The 22,545-nt window shown below is 42.8% G+C and overlaps 1 protein-coding gene across 2 annotated transcripts in view; it reads right to left on the reverse strand.

The window, feature by feature from the left end:
* DYNC1LI1 (dynein cytoplasmic 1 light intermediate chain 1) overlaps positions 1-21,855 on the reverse strand; it is a 58,209-nt gene extending 36,354 nt beyond the window's left edge. Inside the window, exons 1-4 of one of the 2 annotated variants that reach the window (XM_088462769.1) lie at positions 21,533-21,855; positions 10,979-11,052; positions 1,540-1,656; positions 918-1,148 (exon numbers count right to left, since the gene is read on the reverse strand). In XM_088462769.1, coding sequence (XP_088318895.1) covers positions 918-1,148; positions 1,540-1,656; positions 10,979-11,052; positions 21,533-21,642 — 532 coding nt within the window. In that variant the 5' untranslated portion in view covers positions 21,643-21,855. Of the gene's footprint in view, positions 1-917; positions 1,149-1,539; positions 1,657-10,978; positions 11,053-21,030; positions 21,089-21,532 lie in introns of those variants that run through there. The other variant, XM_088462770.1, reaches the window with a different exon arrangement.
* Between the last annotated feature and the right edge of the window lie 690 nt (positions 21,856-22,545).

The following is a 22,545-nucleotide window of genomic DNA, read 5'->3' on the forward strand; positions in this document are numbered from 1 at the left end:
GCTGTATTTACCAGGCCAATTGACGGTCATATGTGTGTTCCCAGTTAGTATGCAGATATATTACTTCCTTAAGGTTTAGCTACATCTATTAAGAAGCACTTGCTGTTTAAACTCTTGGTAATAAGGGCCATATTCAATTAGCCACAGTAATTACCTGCAGGCTAATTGGTCGGCTGGTGTTATTCAATTACAGTCTGAATTTAGGCCTGATTCACAGATGGACGCAATGAAGATATTTTTGTAGAACGAGCGTTTGCTGTTGCGCAAACGCCGCATGCGCAGCCTTGCACTGCGATTACGTTTTTATCGTAACCTCCCCTATTACCGCCCCAGAAACACTAACCACCTGTCACTCGCAAAATGAGTGACAGGCAGTCAGCTTTTAGGGGTGGTAATGGGAAAAGGGGGGGGGGGGGGGGGGGGGTGTTAGAAAAACGCAGATGTGTCTGACCGTTGAAACGCCATTTCATGGGTGTGCATAAATTAGCCATTGTGATCTCCCTCACAGCATGAGAACCGCTGTGTTTGCGGCTGTTCAGACTTACATGATGCGTCACTGCCTGTTTATGCTGTTACACATCATCGATCGGATAAGAGAAGGCAGCAGTGGGCGTTCCTGTGCTCAGTTAGGCATTGTAAGGCGTTAGCATATAATAGCTACTGCAATCCGTAAGAGATCGCAGTTGAATGAATGCATCATCATCCGTCTCTGAATCAGGCCCTTAAGAAGCCTGAGGGAGGCTTGAACAGACATCTGTGGTAAGTGCCCTTTTTGTGGGTGCCGTAAACACGTTAACCCATAGCTCCCAGTACTTATACAGTAAACCTATGGGTTAACGTGCATTAGCCGCAATTTTGACTTAAATCAATTGTGGAGAATCTCTTTGGGAGTCAAACAACGCACCAACTGCACTTACTCTTCTCTTCCATTTCCTTCATTTCTTCAGGTGGGATCTTCAACTTATCCATGTGTTCCCGGGTAACACTAGCCCATTTCTGAAGTGAATCCAGGGCCAACCACGGCCGTGACATGTCTACTACCAACATAACTAGTGTGTCTTTTACACAGCTGCCATCCATGGCAAACTTCAACAGCCCCTTGTGATACAGATCACCATCCAAGATCCACACATTACACCTGGTTTGATCTACAATAAACATAGTTAAATTATTGCATGCACAAAAAGTTAATAGTTAATTTTGAACATGCAAATTTAGAATACTTTAACATTATAAATGTAAAAACATTAATCAGATGTTCCAATGAGTTGATCACAAATTTTTTCTGCATTAAAAGTAATTAGAAGTACATCTAACGGGCACTGGGGGGAGCACTACTTCGCTTAATGGTGTGGCAGTGTGTGGAATAGCAAAGGGAATTCTTACTTGTACTTTAGGTCCCATGCTGTAGATCATGAAAAATCATCTGTTTTCAAATAACCATAATTCCCAAGCATTCTGTATAATAAATCACATCTATATACTGAAAACATGTTTTCTCTTTGGGCGATTCTAGCATACTACATAAACACTACTTGCCATCTCTATCTTCATCATGGACGTTAATGTATAGATACTCCATTCCTCTTCCTTTCTTATATTCCTCTATTCCCTGAAGCTTACCAATCAAGCTGGTCTTACCCGCTCCATCCTCACCTGGAAATATTAAGATTTGGGGGAGAAAAAGAAAAAAAAAAGGAATTAAGTCAATTAACTAGTTATAAAGACAAACTCTCGTGATGCAAGCTATAATATATGAATGTTCTTTGCTGCAGAAAACTAAAAGGAAATCAGTAATTTCCAAATAAAACATGCTAAAATAATTAAGGCGCCAATACATTGGTAGACTTGGCAAACTGACTTAAGATCCGATTAGGCGACATACGCATGTGATCAAACTTGAAATAACCTACTGTCCAGGCAGAACAGAGATACAGTAAATCTGGGTCCACACTGAACGATGTGTACCCAGCCGTTATGTCGGCCCAACGTATCGGATCCTGCGTACACATTAGAACGAGTTAATGACCACCACCTAGTTCTGTCCTTCATTAACTGCAATGAGGCGAAATTGTCCTGGAATTGAATTTGGCGAAAAAATTTTAGGCGAAAAATTTATCAAAAAAAAAAAAACAGGCGAAAAAGGCTTTGCGCCTGTAAATGAATATGGCCCAAGATTGTGAGATATACATCACCAAATCAATCAGCTTCTAATTTACATTTTGCAGGTTGTGTTTAAGAAATGATAGTTTGGAGGGGGGCGTGACTTGGCGGCCATTTGGAGGAGACGTGCATTTCTGCAGCTCCTGAATTAGTGGCTCTATTCACCACCTCCATCAGCCAGTATCCAGCTCAGACGTCCCTCCTTGTAGTGTCCAGCACCGGTAAGTACCCCTAGGGTAGAACTACGGAGCCGGGGAAGGTCTCCTACCTTCCTGCAGGCTGTGGCCTACCTCTCCTTCCGGAAGCCGGGATCTAAATTTTCTGCTGCTATTCGCAGACCCACCGGATCGCGGACTCTTCGGAGGCGCTGTCAGCCTCCACTGAAGTCCCCCTCGCTGGCGCGACTGCAGTTACCAGAGGGACTTGCTCGCACTCCCGCCGGCCGAGTCTGTGTGGGCGGCTGGCGCTGACCTGAGCTTGTGAGGGGAGAGCGCCCGAAATCTTGAATCCCCTGGAGGATCTAACACCCGGAGGCTGTGGATCTCTGCCGGTAGGTGCGGCGTGCCGTCTTGGGCCTTCTGACCAGCTGATGTGCGGTGAGTGAGTCGAGAGACGCTGCGGAGGGCAGTCAGCGTTACTTACTACAGCCCTGCTACTGCTTATTAGCCGAAAGATCCCTGATTTTCTTATACCCTCAGCGACTCCTGAGCTGTTTCCCCTACCTGTAAGTCTAGGCTGAATAGAGATCATCTCTTGTGGATTAACAGTTACCCTGCAGTGACCCTATCCATTCCATACAGAGAGGCTTACTTGGGATCAATCCCTATATCTATCTATATTCCTAAACAAAAATCTCCCATAATTATTCTACACTGATTCTAAACTCATCAACAATACCAGCTCCTTTGGCTCCCTCTTGTGGTGGAATTTTGGAAACATAAAAAGTTCTCAATATCCTCTACAGACTGTCATATTTCACTGCAAGTGTTTGATATGAGACCACGTCCGACCTTGTTCTCTAGCATGATGCGACGGTAATCCTGATGGCTGCCTAGGTCCTTAGAAGGGACGGTACCTGGCGAAGACCCAACTTTTTTTCTAGTTGGCTTTACACATGGGAATTGTGTACAGATTATTTTTCATGTCACATACTTAAATAATAAAAGATCCAAGTCGGAAGTTGGTGGTAGATCGGATAGCGGATCCCATCAAGATCTACGTCAGTTCCTAAAGCCAGTTGATACCACCGCTGCAGATGAAACCCCCGCACCAGCCTCACCTGCTGCCTCTTCTTCTTCAGACAGAATGTCCCCAGGAGCTACTCATACTTCCAGCCCTTCAGCATCTACCTTTCGGGACGAGATTAATGAAATTCTCTCTCACGTTAGATCACTACCTACGAAACAAGACTTTCAGTCTCTGGAGGCCAAGCTTCAGTCTACTATTCGCCAGGAAGTGGCCACTATTCAATCGGATATGGCTGAATTGGCAACTAGGATTGACTGTCTGGAAGACTACAAAAAGAGGTATCTGCAGACGCTTTCCACCAATTCACAGATATACTTTCTCACGAATGGATGACTTGGATAATCGCGGCAGGCGCAACATCAGGATACGTGGTCTACCTGAAGATGTAATGGAACCCAATCTCACAGATGCCCTCACGAAGATATTTGGTGAGATCCTTGGCCTAGACCCCAATAGTGAAATCTTGTTTGATAGGGCGCATCATGCCCTCCGTCCGAGAGGTCTGCCTACTGACAAACCCCGAGATGAAGACAAAACTGAAGGGAAAATGCCCCAAGAACAAGCAGGAACTGAAGACATTTGCAGTAGAGGCCGGGCAGAGCATCACCAAGGATGAAACCCAGTGTCTGGTGATGTCTATGCGTTCCAGACTGTAGGCTGTAATTGCCTGCAAAGGATTTGCAACAAAGTATTAAAAAGTGAAAGTTAGATTTAGGATTGTTTAGTTTGTCCCATTACTTTTGGCCCCTTAAAAAGTGGGAGGCACATATAGAAACCGTTGTAATTCCTACACCGTTCACCTGTTTTGGATGTAATTACCCTCAAATTAAATCTGAAACTCTGCAGTTAAAGCACATCTTGTTTGTTTCATTTCAAAGCCATTGTGGTGGTGAATAGAGGCCAAAATATGAAAATTCTGTCAATGTCCCAATATTTATGCACCTGACTGTATGTCGCCTTCATTATCATACCCAAAAAGAAGCTATCCTGCAGAAGGTTCAACAACTTGAAGAGGTCGATTTTAACGGTGACAAAATTCAACTCTTTCCTGACCTATCATGATATACCTTGCAACAAAGGAAAGCCCCGAGACCACTAACAGAACAACTTCGCAAACATGCCCTGAGATATCGTTGGGGTTTTCCATTTAATCTACAAGTCACTCATAATGGGAAAAATGTTATTCTCCATACACCTGATGATCTTCCTTCCTTCTTCACGGCTTTGTGTATAGATCCAGTGGCACTTCCGGATGGGAGAACTTCCACAGCCCTTTAGTGATTCCTTCCCTCCCTTCTGATGGAGATCATTGGCAACAAGTTGCTAGCTCCAAGCGGAAGACAAGATGTCTGTCTCTCCCAACATCCGCGGAAGAGACCTGACCACTTCATCTCATACAAAATTGGTGAGACTGTTCCAGTTTTTCCTATTTGCAAAGACTTCGGTCTTAATCCTATACTTAAATGTTTTGATGCCAATGTTCATTTTGATGCACTTTTAGTGCCCCTTAACTAATTATTGTAGTAATATCTGTGAGGTTATATCACGATATGTCTGTAGGTCTCATAATGTAAAGTTATCTGTAAGATTCCCTCAGTAGAAATTAACTTAATTTCATAATTAGATGTTTGGGTTGTTGTTGTTGCCGTCCCTCCGAACCCCCTCAATGCTGCATTTTTTTCTTCACATCCTGGACATGGAGCTGATTTTTGTCTCCTGGTTGACCAGATGCAGCATTTCGATGTTTCAATCTCTATCTACACTCAATATTTCAATTGCATGTTTATTATTTGCGATTATTTTCTTTTCTTTATTTTTTCTTTTTCTCTTCCCTTTTTTCCGTCCCTTTCCCCTTTCCATAATCCTCCCATCTCTCAAGGGTGACCTATATAGTTGGGTAATTTACACTTTATCTCGAGGGGCAGATTGTTATGCTGTCTTCACATTGGGAATCTATGTCCAGTCGTAAACCTGTGTTGCGGATTGTCACTAAAGGATTGAATCTCCCTGAAAAGAGATCCCAAATGCTCCGGTCCCTTCGTGCTGATAAAGTGGATATAGCTCTTGTGCAGGAAACGCACTTTAAGAAAGGGCACTCCCCCCCCTAAAAAGTTATTATTACCCACATACGTTTTCTAGTGATAAATCAGTTGGTAAAATCTTGGGTGTTGCAGTTTTGTTTGCTCGCCACTTACCGGTATCTGATGTTTCCATACATAGCCTTGTAGAGTGTAGAGGTATTTTGGTTAAATGTACTTTATACCATCAGCGTTTCTCCTTTTTAAATTTGTACACGCCTAATTCTGGTCAACCCTCCTTTATTGCTGCTGTTTTAGATAAAGCCGAGACTTTGTTGGAGGGGATTACGGTTGTAGGAGGTGATTTAAATTGGCCCCTTGATCCTCTTCATGACACTTCCAATAAAACATCTCATAGGCCAGGGAAGAAGTTTAAGCGAGTGAGACGCACCCTTCACGACCATCAACTGGCTGATTCTTGGCGGATCGCTCATCCAGCTGAATCTGACTTCACCCTTTCTCGTCCTCACCACACTTACTTGAGAATCGATTATCTTTTTTTGAGTCACCGACATTTACATCTCATATCAGACACCTCAATAGGACCTATCACGTGGTCTGACCATGCTCCAGTTTTTCTTACACTCTCTCTCCCACAGCGCTTGCTCAACCCTTGGTCATGGCGTTTTAACAACCTCTTTTTACAAGATCCCTATTGCAAATTCCAAATAGAGTCCTCTTTAGACTCTTACATTTAACAAAATGATCAGGATGACACTTCCAAAGTAACGGTGTGGGAGGCACATAAATGTGTTCTACGGGGCACTTGCATACAATTAGGTTCCTATCTAAAAACACAGAAAACGCAGCAAAGACATGCCCTTTTAGCTGAGATCAAATCCCTGGAAACTTCCCATAAAGCTTCCTTGTCCCCACATTTTTATTCTAAATTGGAGGAAACTAGAGCTGCCCTTCATAGACTTTCCATGGACAAAATAAAGCTGTCCTACCGTAAATCCCGTAGCCGCTTCTACCAATGGGGAAAAAAACCGGGTAAGATGTTGTATAGGGCATTGCGGGAACTACGTGCTATTGCATTTATTCAAGCTATAAAAGACGAACATGGTCAGACCAATAATGAAACTAAACGAATCGCTGAGTCATTTAGATCTTATTATGCTAAACTTTATAATCTAAAGAACTCAGGTCAGGACTCTGATATTATTACTCATCGAGAGGCAATTCAGTCACGATCGCTTAATTATCCTCAGCTTTCTTCAGAAGAGGTTGATACTCTTGAGACGCCTTTCTCTGTTGAAGAGGTGGATCAGGCAATCTCCTCCTCTCCAGCTGGTAAGAGCCCTGGCCTAGATGGATTTTCTACAGCCTACTACAAGGCTTTTAAGGATAGATTAGCACTCCTTATGACTCGCGCCTTTAATTCGATCTCAGATAGAACTAGTTTCTCCAAACAATCACTGGAGGCACACATTACCGTCATACCTAAGGAGGGTAAAGATCCTACCTTATGCCCTAGTTATAGGCCTATCTCACTCCTAAACATTGATTTGAATATCTTTGCTAAGCTCCTAGCTAACCGGTTGAAGACACTTACCCAAATTGATCGATGATGACCAGGTTGGGTTTGTCTTGGGTCGCGAGGCCAGAGACAACACAACTAAAAGTTATCAATTTAATACATCAAGTCTCTCTCACGTCTGCCCAGTCTATTATTTTATCGACTGACGCAGAGAAGGCTTTCGATAGAGTTGACTTGGAGTTTATGTCAGGGTTCTTACGACATTTGGGGGTTAGGACCTACATGTCTGCAGAGAATTTTGGCTTTATACGATGCTCCCACAGCAAGAATTAGGATAAACGGGTCTCTCTCTGACTCATTTACTATTTCAAATGGTACGAGACAGGGGTGCCCACTCTCCCCACTTTTATTCGTCCTTTGTATGGAGGCTCTAGCTAGGGCCATACGAAGTAATGTGAATATTTCTGGTATCCACATAGGTGGTCAGGAATATAAACTAGCACTCTTTGCGGATGACCTTCTTGCATTGCTTACTAATCCAGCTACTTCTCTCCCGAATCTTATATCAGAATTCCAAAAATTTGGCATGTTTTCACATTTTAAAATTAATTATTCCAAATCTGTGGCTATGAGCCTGACTGCACCCCCGCCCTTGGTAAATTCCTTGAAACAATCCTTCTCCTTTGTTTGGAATCCCACTAAACTTAAATATCTAGGAGTCTACCTGACTAAAGACCTGTCCCAACTGTTCTCAAATAATTTTACGCCTTTATTGCAAACTATTCGTACTGATTTGACTAGATGGCGCACCACTCGTTTATCCTGGATCGGTAGGATTAATGTGATAAAAATGAATTCCCTACCCAAAATTTTATACCTAATGCAAACCCTTCCAATTCATATCCCTCCAACATGGTTTACAGAAATGGAAGGTCTTATTCGTAGGTTTGTTTGGAACAATTCTACACAACGTTTTAAACATGCTATCCTATACCGCCGTAAACAAGATGGAGGTTTTCAGCTTCCTCACATCACTAGCTATTGTCATGCTTAATCGTGTTCTCGAATGGACCTGCACAGGAGGTTCCAGGCAGTGGATCATGTTGGAGGAAAGCAGTCTGGCTCAGCCTATAGAAATTGTTACATGGCTTCCTAAACTACCAACTGTTAGACATCCCACTATAACACCCACATTACGCTCTTGGTAAAAACTGCGACATCTCTCCCATATTTCATCTATTGTTTCCCCTCTCACTTCCTTTCTTGGGAATTTGGACTTTTCCCCTGGGCTCTCCACACTGTCCTTTAATAACTGGTTTAGCGTGGCCACTTTAGACTGGGTCAGATGGTTTGTTCGTCAGGGGTGCGTTCGTTTACAGAACTCCAGGAATCATGGCATTTTCCCCAATCCGAATTCTGGAAATCCCCCCAAGTACGGCATTTTATTACCTCTTCTTGCAAGCTTTCTGATCTCACTAGAACACTCAGTCTGTTTGAATCCATATGTTCCACCTCTCAAACTCCATCTCATACTATATCTACATTATACTCACTAGTTATTGGAAATTTGTTTAAACTACCGCCTCAATTTACTACAGTGTGGGAAAAAGAACTCCAGGATAAAGTCCAGGACATTGCCTGGGAAATTGTTTTTAATAACACCTTTGCCAGTTCTTCTTGTAGAGCTACTCTTGAAACTCTTTACAAAGTTATATCACGTTGGTATAGATATCCAGTACTTTTAAATAAAATGTTTCCACAGGTCCCAAAAATTTGCTGGAGATGTAATTCTGCGCCAGGTAGCCTTCTCCACATATGGTGGGATTGCCCTTCCCTGGCCCCTTTTTGGTTGAATGTATTTGAGTGTTCTAAGATAATTCTTGTGGGAGAGGTCCCTAGAGATCCTGGTTTTTGGCTTTTGAACATGACCTCATCTTCTACGGCTTCCTACAAGAATTCCTTACTGAGGCACTTGCATAATGCAGCTAAAGCGGTCATTCCACCTCCCCTCCCTCCATTAAAGACTAGTTTAAGAGGATCGATTATTACATGGATATGGAGGACATAGTATCTTTTACTAAAGGTAGACCTACCGACTTTACTGCTATGTGGTCCCCTTGGCTGGTGTTCAAGGGCTCTACACAATATTCCATGTTTAATGGCTCAAACTCTACATCCGTATCAGTTTCTTTTTGATCCCAATATAATCTATTTGAGGCTATGACAAATTGCCCCCTCGATCACCCTCTAATCTCCCGCTCAGTTTCCTTTTTCCCCTCTGACTTTCCTTTTCCCGAACTCCCCCCTATATTGTTTATTTTTTATTGTTTATTTTTATTGTATATTTTTCATGTGATCTATCTATATTATGATTTTTATTGTAGTATTCGAAATGGAACCACCAATTGTCAACACTTGTATCCATACGCTTTTTCCGTTGTATTCCATTTAAAATGTCTGATCTTTTTTCAATAAAAATAGTTTGCATTAAAAAAAAAAAAAGAAAATGATAGTTTGGAGCTGATTGGTTGGTGATATATATTTCACAATTTTATATCACATCAAGCTTTAATACATATGCCCCTTAATAAGCAAATAAAAACTCCCATACATTAAAGGGAACGGTAAATGCCATTTCTCTTCACAAAGTAATTTAGCTGTTTAAATGCTGCTCGCATGTGGATGAGAAGGACAGTCTCGTGTCTGCATCACAACCACAGTGGGAGATCTATGGTGCAGTGTGCTTAACACATGCAATTCTGCCCCCATATTTTATACATTCTCCTTTGTAATACTAGTGTTGTAGTGTGCAATGTATGACTAACAGATCTTGGCTGTAGACTCGTATTCTATTCTGAAATGTACTGGAGTGTATTATGGTTAGCTAACTCCTCACTCCCGCGATCTGCAACCCAACTGTCTGCCGTGATCAACGTCTCTGGTCTCAATGCACATACTGTAGGGCCGATTCAAACTGCTCTTCACAAGACACGACATTAAAAAGGGAAACTATGGTAGCTTAAAATTTGCCCCTACAGTTGTACGGAGCTCTGGGAAGCATATACTTTGGCCAATGACATTTCTGTGGGAGAGACAGACTGATTAAAAAATACGCAGCATTTGCCCTTCCTTCCCTTTATATGTAAGGACTAACAAATAAAGTACTTTTACATACAGACTGAGGGGAAGAATTGCTGGTATCAGTAGTGGTTGTGAGAGGGTGATATGCAGCACACAAAATATAAGCGTAGGCCTCATCAGGAAAGACAACAAAAAGTATAGAGGTCCTTTCTATACAAATGTCAGCACACATTACACCAATCACATGTGAACACGTTAAAAGATTTTTTTTTTTTAACAAATGAGGCTATTATACCACAAAGCTTATAAGGATGACCTATTATAAGACACAAGAGGTCTAACTAACTAGAAGTCAAAACGGTTTAGTTGGAATAATTTTAATCAACTAGTAAACACATGCTTTGGCTTTCAGTGTTACAAATTGAAGTCATATTATACACTTACAAATAGCATCAGGGATATAGTATGAGACCGAAACCTTTTACACACTATTCAGTACTTTTCTGTCAACTTCAACTAAGTAGTTCAATGGTAAAAATCACGGGGCATTTTTCCAGCTACACTGATCTATCCTGTTAAACATTATACAGCACCGAGAACTAATATGCAAGTAACAACAGAAAGAGCCTTTACCCAGCATTCATCCTACTGCTAATTAGCCAGTGGAACCCCAGAGTTAAGCAAAGACAAGCAAGGTTTCCTACCGTAATTACTCAGATTGTGCGCTCTCTCGCACTTAATTGAGGCTGACTAATAACGTCCTCTCCACTACTAGACTTAAACCATCTAAAAAAAATGTCTAGTATTGCGTAGTATTCTCGAAAGAAGGAAAGAACTATAACATTTCATAAATACCTACAGCTGCCAAGGTCTAGATTTTTTTATACTTAATTTAAAAACTGCATAAAAAAAAAAAAGTCTCACTTACCAAGCAGCAGCACATTTTTCCCTGATGGCAGCTTAGAGCGGGACCGCGTGGAAACTTCACTCAGTATGGAAGACCTGTTCAGATTCAACAAAACAGGCAAATGAAAGAAGGCTTGCAAGTAGAGATATACAGAGGGGAGAGGATTACAGATTGAAGTACTTTTTTCCCCAATGGTTATCTCATAATTTGAACATATTACACTTTATTACCCATGTAACTCAGCAAGTACATAAAAACAGAGTATTCTGAACATAGGGCCTGATTCAGAGCTGAACGCTCTGAGCAGAGCGCTCGCTCTGAATCAGGGCCCTCCTCCATGAAAATGGAGCGGCCTCCTGGACGCTCGTATAGCTGTGGGTGTCCACCCACAGCTATAGCGAGCGTCCATGATGATGGTCGCGATGGTTTTGACTATCGCGACCATCGGACTTGCGATGGAGACCCTGCGGTAGGGTCTCCTTGCCACAAACCCTGGAGTGATTTTGGCTCTATCAGAGCCAAAATCACTCCCACTGACATCACTATTGATGTCAGTGGGGCCGGCTTCAGATGGTAGGCGTTCCCATGGGAACGCCTCCGTCTGGCAGGCACGCCCCCGGCACGCCCACCAAAGGGGGCGTGCTGTCAATCAACATCGACAGCACGCCCCCTTTGGTGCGAGACCCGGAGCGATGGAAAGCCCGTCGCTCCCCGGGTCTAGCGCATGCGCACGACAGAGCTCCCTCCGTCGTGCGCATGCGCAGTGGGGAACATCGACCCGCTTGCGAGCGGGTCTGAATGACCCCCATAGACTGGAAAAACAGTGGCACATTGGATTTTATAGCAAGAAATATGTTTTCCAAGAACATGATTTTATTGCGATTTACCCAAAAACATACCTATGTATTGTCTTATACATAGTTTTATTGACTGTGGAATTTTAGTGCCCTGTAGAAACATCAAAGTCTTTTTCTCAAGATTTAACATTTTTGACAATTGATGACTTCAGTATAGTTTAGGTTTATCTTTGAGGACTTACTTGTACATTTTTATTAGAACTTAAAATTAATCAAGAAGTCCTATTACAACATATCTTAATACATTCATATGGGGTACATAATACAGCCACATGAATGTTCAAAGCAGGTACTTGCTCGTGACTTCCCTCTGCCAGCTTCTATTGCCAAGTACAGGATTACATTTCAGGAGCTAAACAGTGAGAGCAGCATACACATTTAGGGCTTGTCAGCATTACTAAGCAGTAGTGAATGTTCTGGCTTTCTAAATAACCTTGCAACTCATGATATTTTTAACTAATTGCTTGTCCATTATGTACCCCCTATTTTAAATTAGAATGATAATAGGAGTTACTAAGGAGGTCTGTGACCACACATACAGCACTAGGCTGCAAGTCACATCATCTAATATCAATACTAAATTAAAAGAGGAGGCTTGTTAATCTTTAGAATACCCAATTATTAACTTAAATAATTCAAATGTGCTCCTGAACACAGAAGATCTATAGACTCACAAGGAAACTGACAAAAAAGTCCTCAATGCTGTAGCAGTAAGCTACTGCTATGAAGATGCATTTCTCAACTCAAAAGGCCGTATTTAATTAGAGGCGAAATTGACAGTTTTCACCGTTGTTTGTGAATCGCCCGTCCACGCGATCGGCCGATTTGCGGACGATTTCACCAACGACTGTGAAAAACGGCTGTTTTTCGCCTAAAAACTGGAGAAAACTTTTCTCCAGCCTAGGGCAGGCGGAAACAAATGTGCAAAATCCTTATTTTTGGGTAAAAATGTGGGGATTTCTTACAGACCCCTTTGGACAGCCCCCCTAATGATACTTTATAGAAAAATAAAATTGTTGCGTACTTTGACAAAAAACGCAACAAATTTCGGTGAAATTTTTTTTTTTCTCCGTGAAAAATGCATTTAACGTATTGGTTCTGGTATTTCGGAGGGCCATAATGATGCGCCAAGTGTTTTAAACATCGCGCGTGGGTAGCGCAGGCATTTTTTTAGCTGTTTTAAAAAAAAACACCTGCGCCAACCACGTGCGATGTTTAACACACTTGGCGCATCCTTATGGCCCTCCGAAATACCAGCCCCAATACATTAAACGCATTTTTCACGGAAAAAAAAACAAAAAAACATTTTGACCGAAATTTCAGCGGTTGTTTTTCGTCAAAGCACGCAATTTCCGAATTTTCTTTTTGCAAAAGTATCATTACTGTCCAAAGGGTTCTGTAAGAAATCCACACATTTTTACACAAAAATAGGGATTTTGCACATTTTCCCCCATTTTTAAAATGGAGAAAAGTTTCCTCCATTTTTACATGAAAAATGGGCGTTAATTGAATACGGCCCAAAGTATGAAAGTTCAGTATAAAGTAACACAAATTAAAGGTTCAAAAGGGTGGTGGATTGGACAGAGGGGGAAATGTATGAAGGGGTGATAGGTGTAATATTGGTAACTGCGCATGTTATGTGCTGCCGTTACCACTTCCCTTCATGTAGTAATGCAGGGAATGATCAGAATGACATGGGCGATGTAACAATATATATCACGCAGTCGTACGCCACATCGTGCACTGTGCCTGCGATGTATCGTTACATCATGTCACTTTATTGTATGTTGTGTACCCAGCTTAACACAAGATAATGAGTCAAATGGTAGTGAGTTCCAAGGAAGCAAAGAGGTGCCTATTATCCAAACTAAACAGGACTAGTCACAGGAGATTAGGCTGTGCAGTTTGTTCTAAGCTAAATATTACATATACCATGTTGTACTGGAAACTACTAAAAATAGGCTTTGCATTTAATGGAAACCCCTTGTTTGAAAGGCAACAAATGCGCATCACCCAGAGACTTGTGCGAGAACGTTAGAAATTGCACATATCCATTTTCATGCCATGTAAAGTAAATATTATTTGACAATTTAAAAACAGAATATACAGTAGTCATTCTTTTCTGGTCATGTTTCCGTAGAATACCCCAGCTTCTTGGGTTAGTGGTGGATCTAGAGAGGGCAATAACATCTAGTTACTTAGCATAGCCCCGGCCTATCCTGCACTGTGTATGTCTGTGGCCACGTGCTGCATAGCTGTGGTTCAGAAGCTGCCCGGCCACTCTGATGTGTTAAAACAGCATCAGTGCAGCTGGGCAGTCTGCAGTCTATGACAACCCCAGCTCCTGATAGGAGGGAATCCTGGATCCACCGCTGTCTTGATTCAGACATTACAGAAAGAGAATATATATTTTTTTTTTTAACACAGATGTATTAATAGCTTTCAAATAAACAAACACACTACATTAGGAAGTTTGACTGTGCCCATTCCAGCTCAAATACGTTGGGAAATAAGACAGATAAACTTCTTGATGGAGGAAAATTCTCAGGAACACAAAAGCCTGCACTTTATTTTCTTAATATACATCCAATAGTCACAATAATTAGATAAAATATTATAAATACTACACTATTTTGGTGAATCCTCTATTCTATATAGCTTTAAAAACGTATTCAGCTGCATCTGTTATCAAGCCCAAACATGCCAAACACGATTTGGACCTTGGCGGTTATCGCTGTGCGCACACTGGAACTCCGCTGCACCACAGTTCTCAGTGGAGGGGAATTCAATTATTTTTGGGGGGAGTCTTAACTAAAAGGCGTATATCAGAGGAATTCAATTGTTTGTCTGCTAGATGGCCATTAGCTGCAGCAGCCTCCTGAGGTGGGAGAAAATATGTGTGCAGAGTCAGTAGTTTCAGCACCCAAACTAGGGCTTAGATGCCCAAACCAGGAGTTTAGCCAGGTTTAGCTGTTTTGAGCATCCAAACTTGGTGCCTCTGGGCGCATTAAAACACTAATGGGCATCTATTAGAGAAACAATTTAATTGCTCTGATAGACGCCCATTGACGTCCAGAAAAAGACAACTAAATTCCCCCCACAGTCCTTACTGAGGTGCCGTGAATTTCATTTTTATTTCTCCCTCAACAGCTGTTTTTTCATTTACTTATTCTGTGTACACATACTTTATACTATTAATGGATATGTTTTACGCATGCTACACTTACTAAAATGGTTTTGTATAACTATGGGCTGGGTTCAATTAGATGCGATAAGCCCAAAACTGGCGTTAAAAATAACTTTTCCCCGAAAATGTTTCTGTAAAAAGAGATATCAGGCATTTCAGATTTCAGGGCTTTTCGCATGGCTTAAAGTCCATTTTCGACTTTACGCCAGTACTTTCCAGCACCTTTCAGCAGGTGACTTCCAAAATACCATTTTTTGGTAAAAATGTTGGGATTTGCTTCAGAACCCTTTTGGCACCCCCCTTAATGACCAATTTTTTAAATAGCTTAATTTGGCCAATAATGGGGGTAATACAATTCAAAGCGATGATGAATAGCCACGGGAGGGAGCTCCCGAGGCTATTCTATACACAGCGCTGTTTGGGCAGGCTAAGGACTTATTCTCGCATCCACCTGGATAGACAATATTTTGCACGATTTTGACGCATCGGAACAGCAAATCGTGCATTGTCCACAAATGATAATGATGCGCATACTCACGGGCCGTTTGTCGTACCTTCAGATCTTCCTACAGCAGGCAAGATCTGGCAAGTTCATTAATGATCCACTGGAAATCGTTAAGGACACACGATAGGTCGTTAGTCAGATTGTACACTTTTTGCACCATATGGTCTCCTGGAGTGCCGGGGAGCTGGCAGGGAGGGTTCAAGGGAAATCGTTCACGATATTGCATCGTTTGCAGGCACCTAAAATCTTTAATTATGGCCACTTACACACTTATATACCATTTCCCTATCATAGTTTACCTTTATTTGGGGGTACAAGCAGATTTCCTTTTTTTCCTGAAATCTCCAAAAAAGTTTTCAGAAGAATGAGTTTTCAGCAGTTTTTACGCGATAAACGAGAGCGTGCATACATGTGAAAAGGGTTTTGTTACGGAGACGGGTCAGATTACATTTTGCATTTTTTATTGCATCTAATTGAATTCCCCCCTTAGTGTTAGATGCTTCCTAGAGCAGGATTAACTAGTGTTCACTCGCAGACGTGCCCCTTGCTCTAGGTCCGGCGCCCTGCCTGCCGCCGGACCTAGAGCAAGGGGCACGTCTGCACGCACGTCCAAAAATGGGGGTGGTCAAGGAAAAGGGGGTGTGTCTTTATGACGCATCCCCTTTTCGACACTCTTGGGGACGTGCCCGGCTCTTGCGGACATACCGGGCAGTCCCCAAGCGCTGCGGTTACTGTGAATGGATGCCGGGCGCAGACAGATGCGCCTGGCATCCATTCACCGGCGGTGACCGCTGCTCTTCCATTTTCCCCACCTGCAGGACACTGTGGCCCGCAAGTGGAGGACAGAACCCGCAGGCTGTTTCAGCAGGGCGCTGCTCTGGAGGGCAGGGTGCGTTCTGTCCTTCAGAAATAGGGCAGGGCGCCATGCCTCGCTGAAATAGCCTAGCGGGAACGCTAGATTAACATACTTTATGAACGGTTTCAATATTGTTGTTATACACATTATCTGTTACCTAATCTATACCATGTATCCAGCTGTAATCATGACATGTACCAGGTAAATACAGTGCGATACATTACAAACTGGGAAGAATCCAATTGAAATAAACTCTTGCTGTATTTGGGAATTTATATGTATGCTGATGGTTATAATTTTTTGTGTAACACACAATATACAAACTGGGGATAACTCTGCAAAAATTATAAATTTTTTTCTGCATTTAAGCTATTTTGCTGTTGCAATAGAACTTATATTGGTTAGCAATACACATCTGTTTACATTAAAATGTTGATTTTGGTTTCAATTGGGTTTATTGGCACTCCCAATATTGACATCTAGGTGCCTGAATACAGTGGCGTCCCTATGGGTGGTGACACCCAGTGAGGCATCTATAAATTCTTAGCGCAAGCTAAAGGCGTGCAAAATGGGGTGTGGCCTTGTGTCCACACCTATTGATGTGTGCCGATATAGTCTCATCACGCTGGGAGCTTGCCTAGCGCTCCGGGAGCACAGTGGATGACGCAAGCATGCTTGGTGACACCCAAATAGCAAAGAAACTGTGCTATTTTGTTATCACCCCTTCAAATGGGGTCACCTAATGGAGACCACACCTTCCTGGTGATGCCAGTGTCTGAATACTTTCAGAACTCTATCTTTTGAATATAGTAGTTCGATATATTACAAATGCATGTCATGAATAACAATCACTGGATATAGATGAGACACACAATATTATATTCTATACCTATTATACCTTATTCAGGGCTGCTATTTATGCATCTTTAGCTCTCTCATTCATTGTCCAATGCCTTTGGAAAGCAGAAGCGACAATCCATCTTTATACAGACCCCTCTCTATCCTTATTGTTTTCTACAAGATTGTAGAACTGTACTAATAACCCGCTCATCCATTGTTCACTGCGACAGGCAAACGGTAGAAAGCAGATGCTGCTGTGCAGAATCTACCACCTTACAGACATTTTTTGCGGCGTGTTTATAACTCACCCCAGTTCACTGTCCTTGTGACACACAGGGACAACAGAAGTTACCACACGCCCTCTTCATTTTCCATTTATCATTCTCTCTTCTTATTATTAATTTTGCATACACCTTGAGATTTGATCTTCTTTATACACCAAAACTCGCGGATTTATCAATCCCTGGATTATCCATTTTCAATATTTCTCCTTATTGAGACTGTTGTGCGATTATTTTATTAAGTGTATTGTTCACTATTACACCCGTGTCACTTTATTGCTATATTTCACCACTTTCACATATTTCAATGTCTTTATTATGCATATGTTGTTCTCTATATGTATGTAGCATAAGTTTGAAATAGACCTCTCATTTGAACAGCATTAAAAGTTAAATTTTAAACTACTTTATTATCCATCTACAAGTGTGCCCTCAACAAAGTGAGCACTCTGGCTCTTCCCAGTACAATTCAGTTTAGAAAATTATTCAACACCACACAAATTGTAATAAGCAAGCATGCATTGATCTAACTTCACGCTTCAACATAGCTCAGACTGCACATGTCACCAATATACCTCATAAAGAGCTTTTGTGATGTCATGTAACTGGTATAATTGTTGTTGCTTGGAACAGAAGTGTTATAAATTGTATGTTACAAAGTGTGCACCATATGTACTGTAAGCTACTTATTCATGTAATGGAATGGAAAACAAAAACAGAAGGGCTAATGGTGCATACACACGATATCGCTGACTGATCGTCCTTCATCTTCCCAGTGTGCTGGATGATAGGTATCGTTCATCCAGCACACCACCAACGGGCCAGCGACCCGCGATCAATGATCGCTGGTCCCTATGTAACCTGGTCAATATCGACCAGGTTGGCCTGCATGCACAGGCGATGGTCGATATCGTTATCGACCATACATGTCCACACATCGCCGGTCGTTGGGCACCAAAAAATGAACGATCTGAATGATATGGTCAAAATAGTTAATATCGTGATTATCGTAAAGTGTGTACGCACCATAAGAATATGAAAAAGAGGATATAGAGGGGTTATTACAATAACCTGAGAGTAACAGTGATATTTCAATGATTTAGCAGCTAGATTTAAAGCTGTAAAATATACAGAAATTATAGGGCGCTCTCCTAATGACGACTGAATAAAGGCAGGCAGCTCTCCCAGGTGTCCAGTAACACCCAAAACCAAAAGCAATTCACAGTAAACAATGAAAGCGCCAAATGCCTGTAATTGACCAGTGAGACACACAAGTGTTGAATAATATAATAAATACATTAATATCACAAGAATAGTTCCAATATTTCAATCAATACGTTAATCATAAAAATATATTCTGCATGCAGAAAACAATGCTCATCACATCTATAGTTGATTAAATAAAAAAAATAAAAAAAAACAACTTTGACTCACTTAGATCATGGAGTCCTAGTTAAACATTCTAAGAAACATTGTGAAGGTTTACTTTGTTCACTTATCTCATTGATACAATGTCTCATGCATATGCTATCGTGGGATGTTAAGGTCTGACTGATTGGTGCGATTTGCCTGCTATATCGCAGTGTATGGCCCCGATATCGGGCTGAGAGCGCTCCCGCGGGTTCGTACATCGCACCCCCTGATCTATCTGCAGGACCATGAGATGCGATGTGTGATTCCATGGATTGCTATGCGGGTGAGACAAGGGGGACCGGGCATATCGGGCCGTCGGCCACCCGATCGCACTGTGTGTGCAGACCGCCCGATATGTCAGACGACGGATCCCCTATCGCCTCGCACTTTGTTTGGGTGCCTTTAGAGGCTGGATTGCATTATTGAGCTGATTTAAAGCCATTTCCATTTTATAATAGTAAAGACAACGGTTGTTTTTTTGCTTTGTTGTTTTTTTTATTTCATCAACTATAGATGTGATAAAAAAAAAAATTATGCATGTAGAATATATTTTATAGGGGATTTTTATGATTAACATATGGATTGAAATATTGGAACGATTCTTGTGATATAATAAATACATTTATATTATTCAGCACTTGTGTGTCTCACTGGTCCATTACAGGCATTTGGCGCTTTCATTGTTTAATGTTGATTTAAAGCTGCAATATTTTAAAAGGTTTTTTTAAATTATTTCCGCTTTAAATCTAGCAACTGCCTGCAACTCACAGGTTATTACATTTACCTCAAAAGGCTCAACTACAGCAAAGAAAAAAAGTTGTGGTGCGAGTCCAGGCCTTGAGAGTAATTTACCAAGATTCTATCATTCTGTGTATAGCCAAACAGGGCTTGCAAGATAATGGTGGGTACACACGGGACGATCGACAACGATAACAATATCGTTGTTTGATCTCCAGGGTGTGCTGGACGATCGATATCGATCATCCAGCACACCATGAAGCCACCAACGATTACGCGGGTCCCTATAGTAACCTGGTTGATATCGGCCAGGTTGGCCTGCATGCACAGGTGATGGGCAATATCGACCATATGTGCCCAAGCATCACAGGTCGTTGGTGGCCGAAAAATGCATCATATGAACGATATCATTCATATTGTCCATTTAAGTCGTACCGTGTGTACGCATCTTAATGACACTGACTTACTGTCTGCCAAGGACTCACACTGGGCACTGAATAACTTTGGCAAATTACAGTTATGCCAACAATTTCTGGTGGTAAATAGAGGAATGAAAATCCTTACCAGTTTAAAATGCAACAAAGGCTAATGGGACGACATTTGCCATCAGTACCTTACAAAACAATACAATAATATACACAGATGACAATAAAACTACACATCAATAACGGCTCCTACACACGGAACGATATTGCTAACGATTCGACGGATCAGAACGATAGTAAATATCCGTGGGGTTGTCAGTCGCTTTGCCTGATATTTTTAACATACAGAAAGATCAGGCAATGCGGCTTACGATCCCATGCAGCAGGGGCCGGCATATCGGGCACCAGATCGCCCTCTGTGTAGGGACCGTTCGATATGTCAGTCCTGGAATCATGAGTTGCATCGGCAGGTACAAATCAGGCCGTGTGTAGGCACTTTAAGAGAAGCAAAAAAAATAAATCCATTAAGGGTGTGGTCTTCTGTGTGAATATCTGTAATGGGAACGGCTCTTTACGGTGACAATATGAATTTTGCCATTAATTTATACATCAGATTCTCATCCAAAGCCTCTGTTGCAGCAATCAACCTAATTTAAGGAAATTCCCTAATAAACCAAGTAGTTCTCAGCAATGCAGGATACCCCAGCAGAATGACACCTGAGCAGGTTAAGTGCTTCTTGAACATAAACACTGGAGTAACCCAAGCACCATAAATAGGAAAATAATCAGAGTATGCAATTGGAATAGTCATAGGAGTTAGGTGTAATCTAGTGTAGACAAAAAATTATCTGTCCACTGGTCTGCCATGCCTTAGTAAGCAGTGCTCACCTAAATTCTAATTTTGTAAATAAGGCAAAAATAACTGACTATCATACACCTGGGGACATCACCTTGCACTACATACGAGGTACCTTGTGCCTCAAACCTCACTAGCCACGCCCATCTGTCACCACTGCATGTCAGGCCAGCAAGCCCCTGGCACCTCCAGCACCCCTCACATAATCTGAGATGCGCGTCATTTATCAGAAGTTGACGGGAGCGCGCCGGGTTAGGCTGTTGTCGGGGACGCGCACTGTACCTCTCTCATGGGGGCGGGGCCAGACGCTCAGTGACAGGTGAGGCGCGCTCCCGCAGCTACCGACCGTCTGGCCCCGCCCAGCCTGTGTTGTGACAGCAGCCAGCAATGGGTTAAAACTTAAAACTAAGGGCTCGCTCCCTCCACCCCCCCACAATGGTAAGAGATGATGTGCCACCCGTCAGGCTAGCAGGTTACCCCCAGGCAGATCCCAGCAGCAGCGCTGTAGGAACAGGTCACCTGCTATAACGGTCCGGGCAAGGAATGAATGAGCAGCGATGATGATGATGTGTACACAGGGGTGGGGAGAGTGACCCGGGCGCTCAGCACTCACTGACCAGAGGTTCTGTCCATCCTCGTCTTCCCCGGCCGCCGCCCCGCTGTTCCCGTAGCCAGCGTTGAAGCTGGAGGATGGAGAGGAGTAGGAGGCGGCTCTCCCAGCTGCCATCCTGGTGCCTCTATACCCAGGGGGGGAGGGACGGCTCTCAACGATGCGGGTATACGGACGGCTGCTCTCTGGGAGACCCCCTTCCTAAGCTGTGGTCCCGGCCACCCTTTCGCTGGAGAGACAGGACGCGGCTGTACCCGCCGGGAGTGAGCACCAGAAGCCGTCCGGGTGGGGGGGAGAGAGCGGAGTCAGGACGCAGGGCTGCATGGCGGAGATGACGTCACGGCGGCGGCTACAGACTCCGCCCACTCACTGTCACACTACTAAATAACCATCATCATCATAGTGCTGCATGTGCTGGTGCTGCTGCTGCTGCATCACTCCCGGGTCCTGGAGGTACCCGGCCTCAGTGTCCATGTCCTGTGCAGTAGTACTATCCGGTGTGTACTCGCAGAACCGGCACCCTGATTACGTGGGGGTAAATAATCCAACCCACTCAGGATCACAGATTCTACTTCACTGATTCATAAAATAAATGGCACCAGCCCCGCCCAGGCCTCAGGCTCACACCCAGATACATGGTGCACGCTGCTGAGTTCTGCAAAACACACGTCCCCTGTGCTCTATTATCACACTAAAGGTGCCCATACACAGTGCACTATAGCAGCCGATCCGACAGATTGCTACGATATCGCTGCTATATCTACCATGTATGGGCATGATATCGGACAGTGCGCGCTCCCGAGAGGTCGTATATCGCACCTCCAGATCTTACTGCATGTTCACTTGATCTGAGGATGTGATGTACGATCCCATGCAGCGCTATGCAGGTGGGGGGTGCCGGCATATTGGGCGGTGGGGGAGCGGATCTCTTCTTGTGTGGGGACCGCCCAATATGTCGACAGTGCAAGGTGCCTATCGCACAGTATGGACACCTTTGGAGAGGCTGTCACCCGCTATAGT

This window comes from Taudactylus pleione, unplaced genomic scaffold (genome assembly GCF_031769625.1).
Source record: "Taudactylus pleione unplaced genomic scaffold, aTauple2 ptg000053l, whole genome shotgun sequence".
NCBI lineage: Eukaryota > Metazoa > Chordata > Amphibia > Anura > Myobatrachidae > Taudactylus > Taudactylus pleione.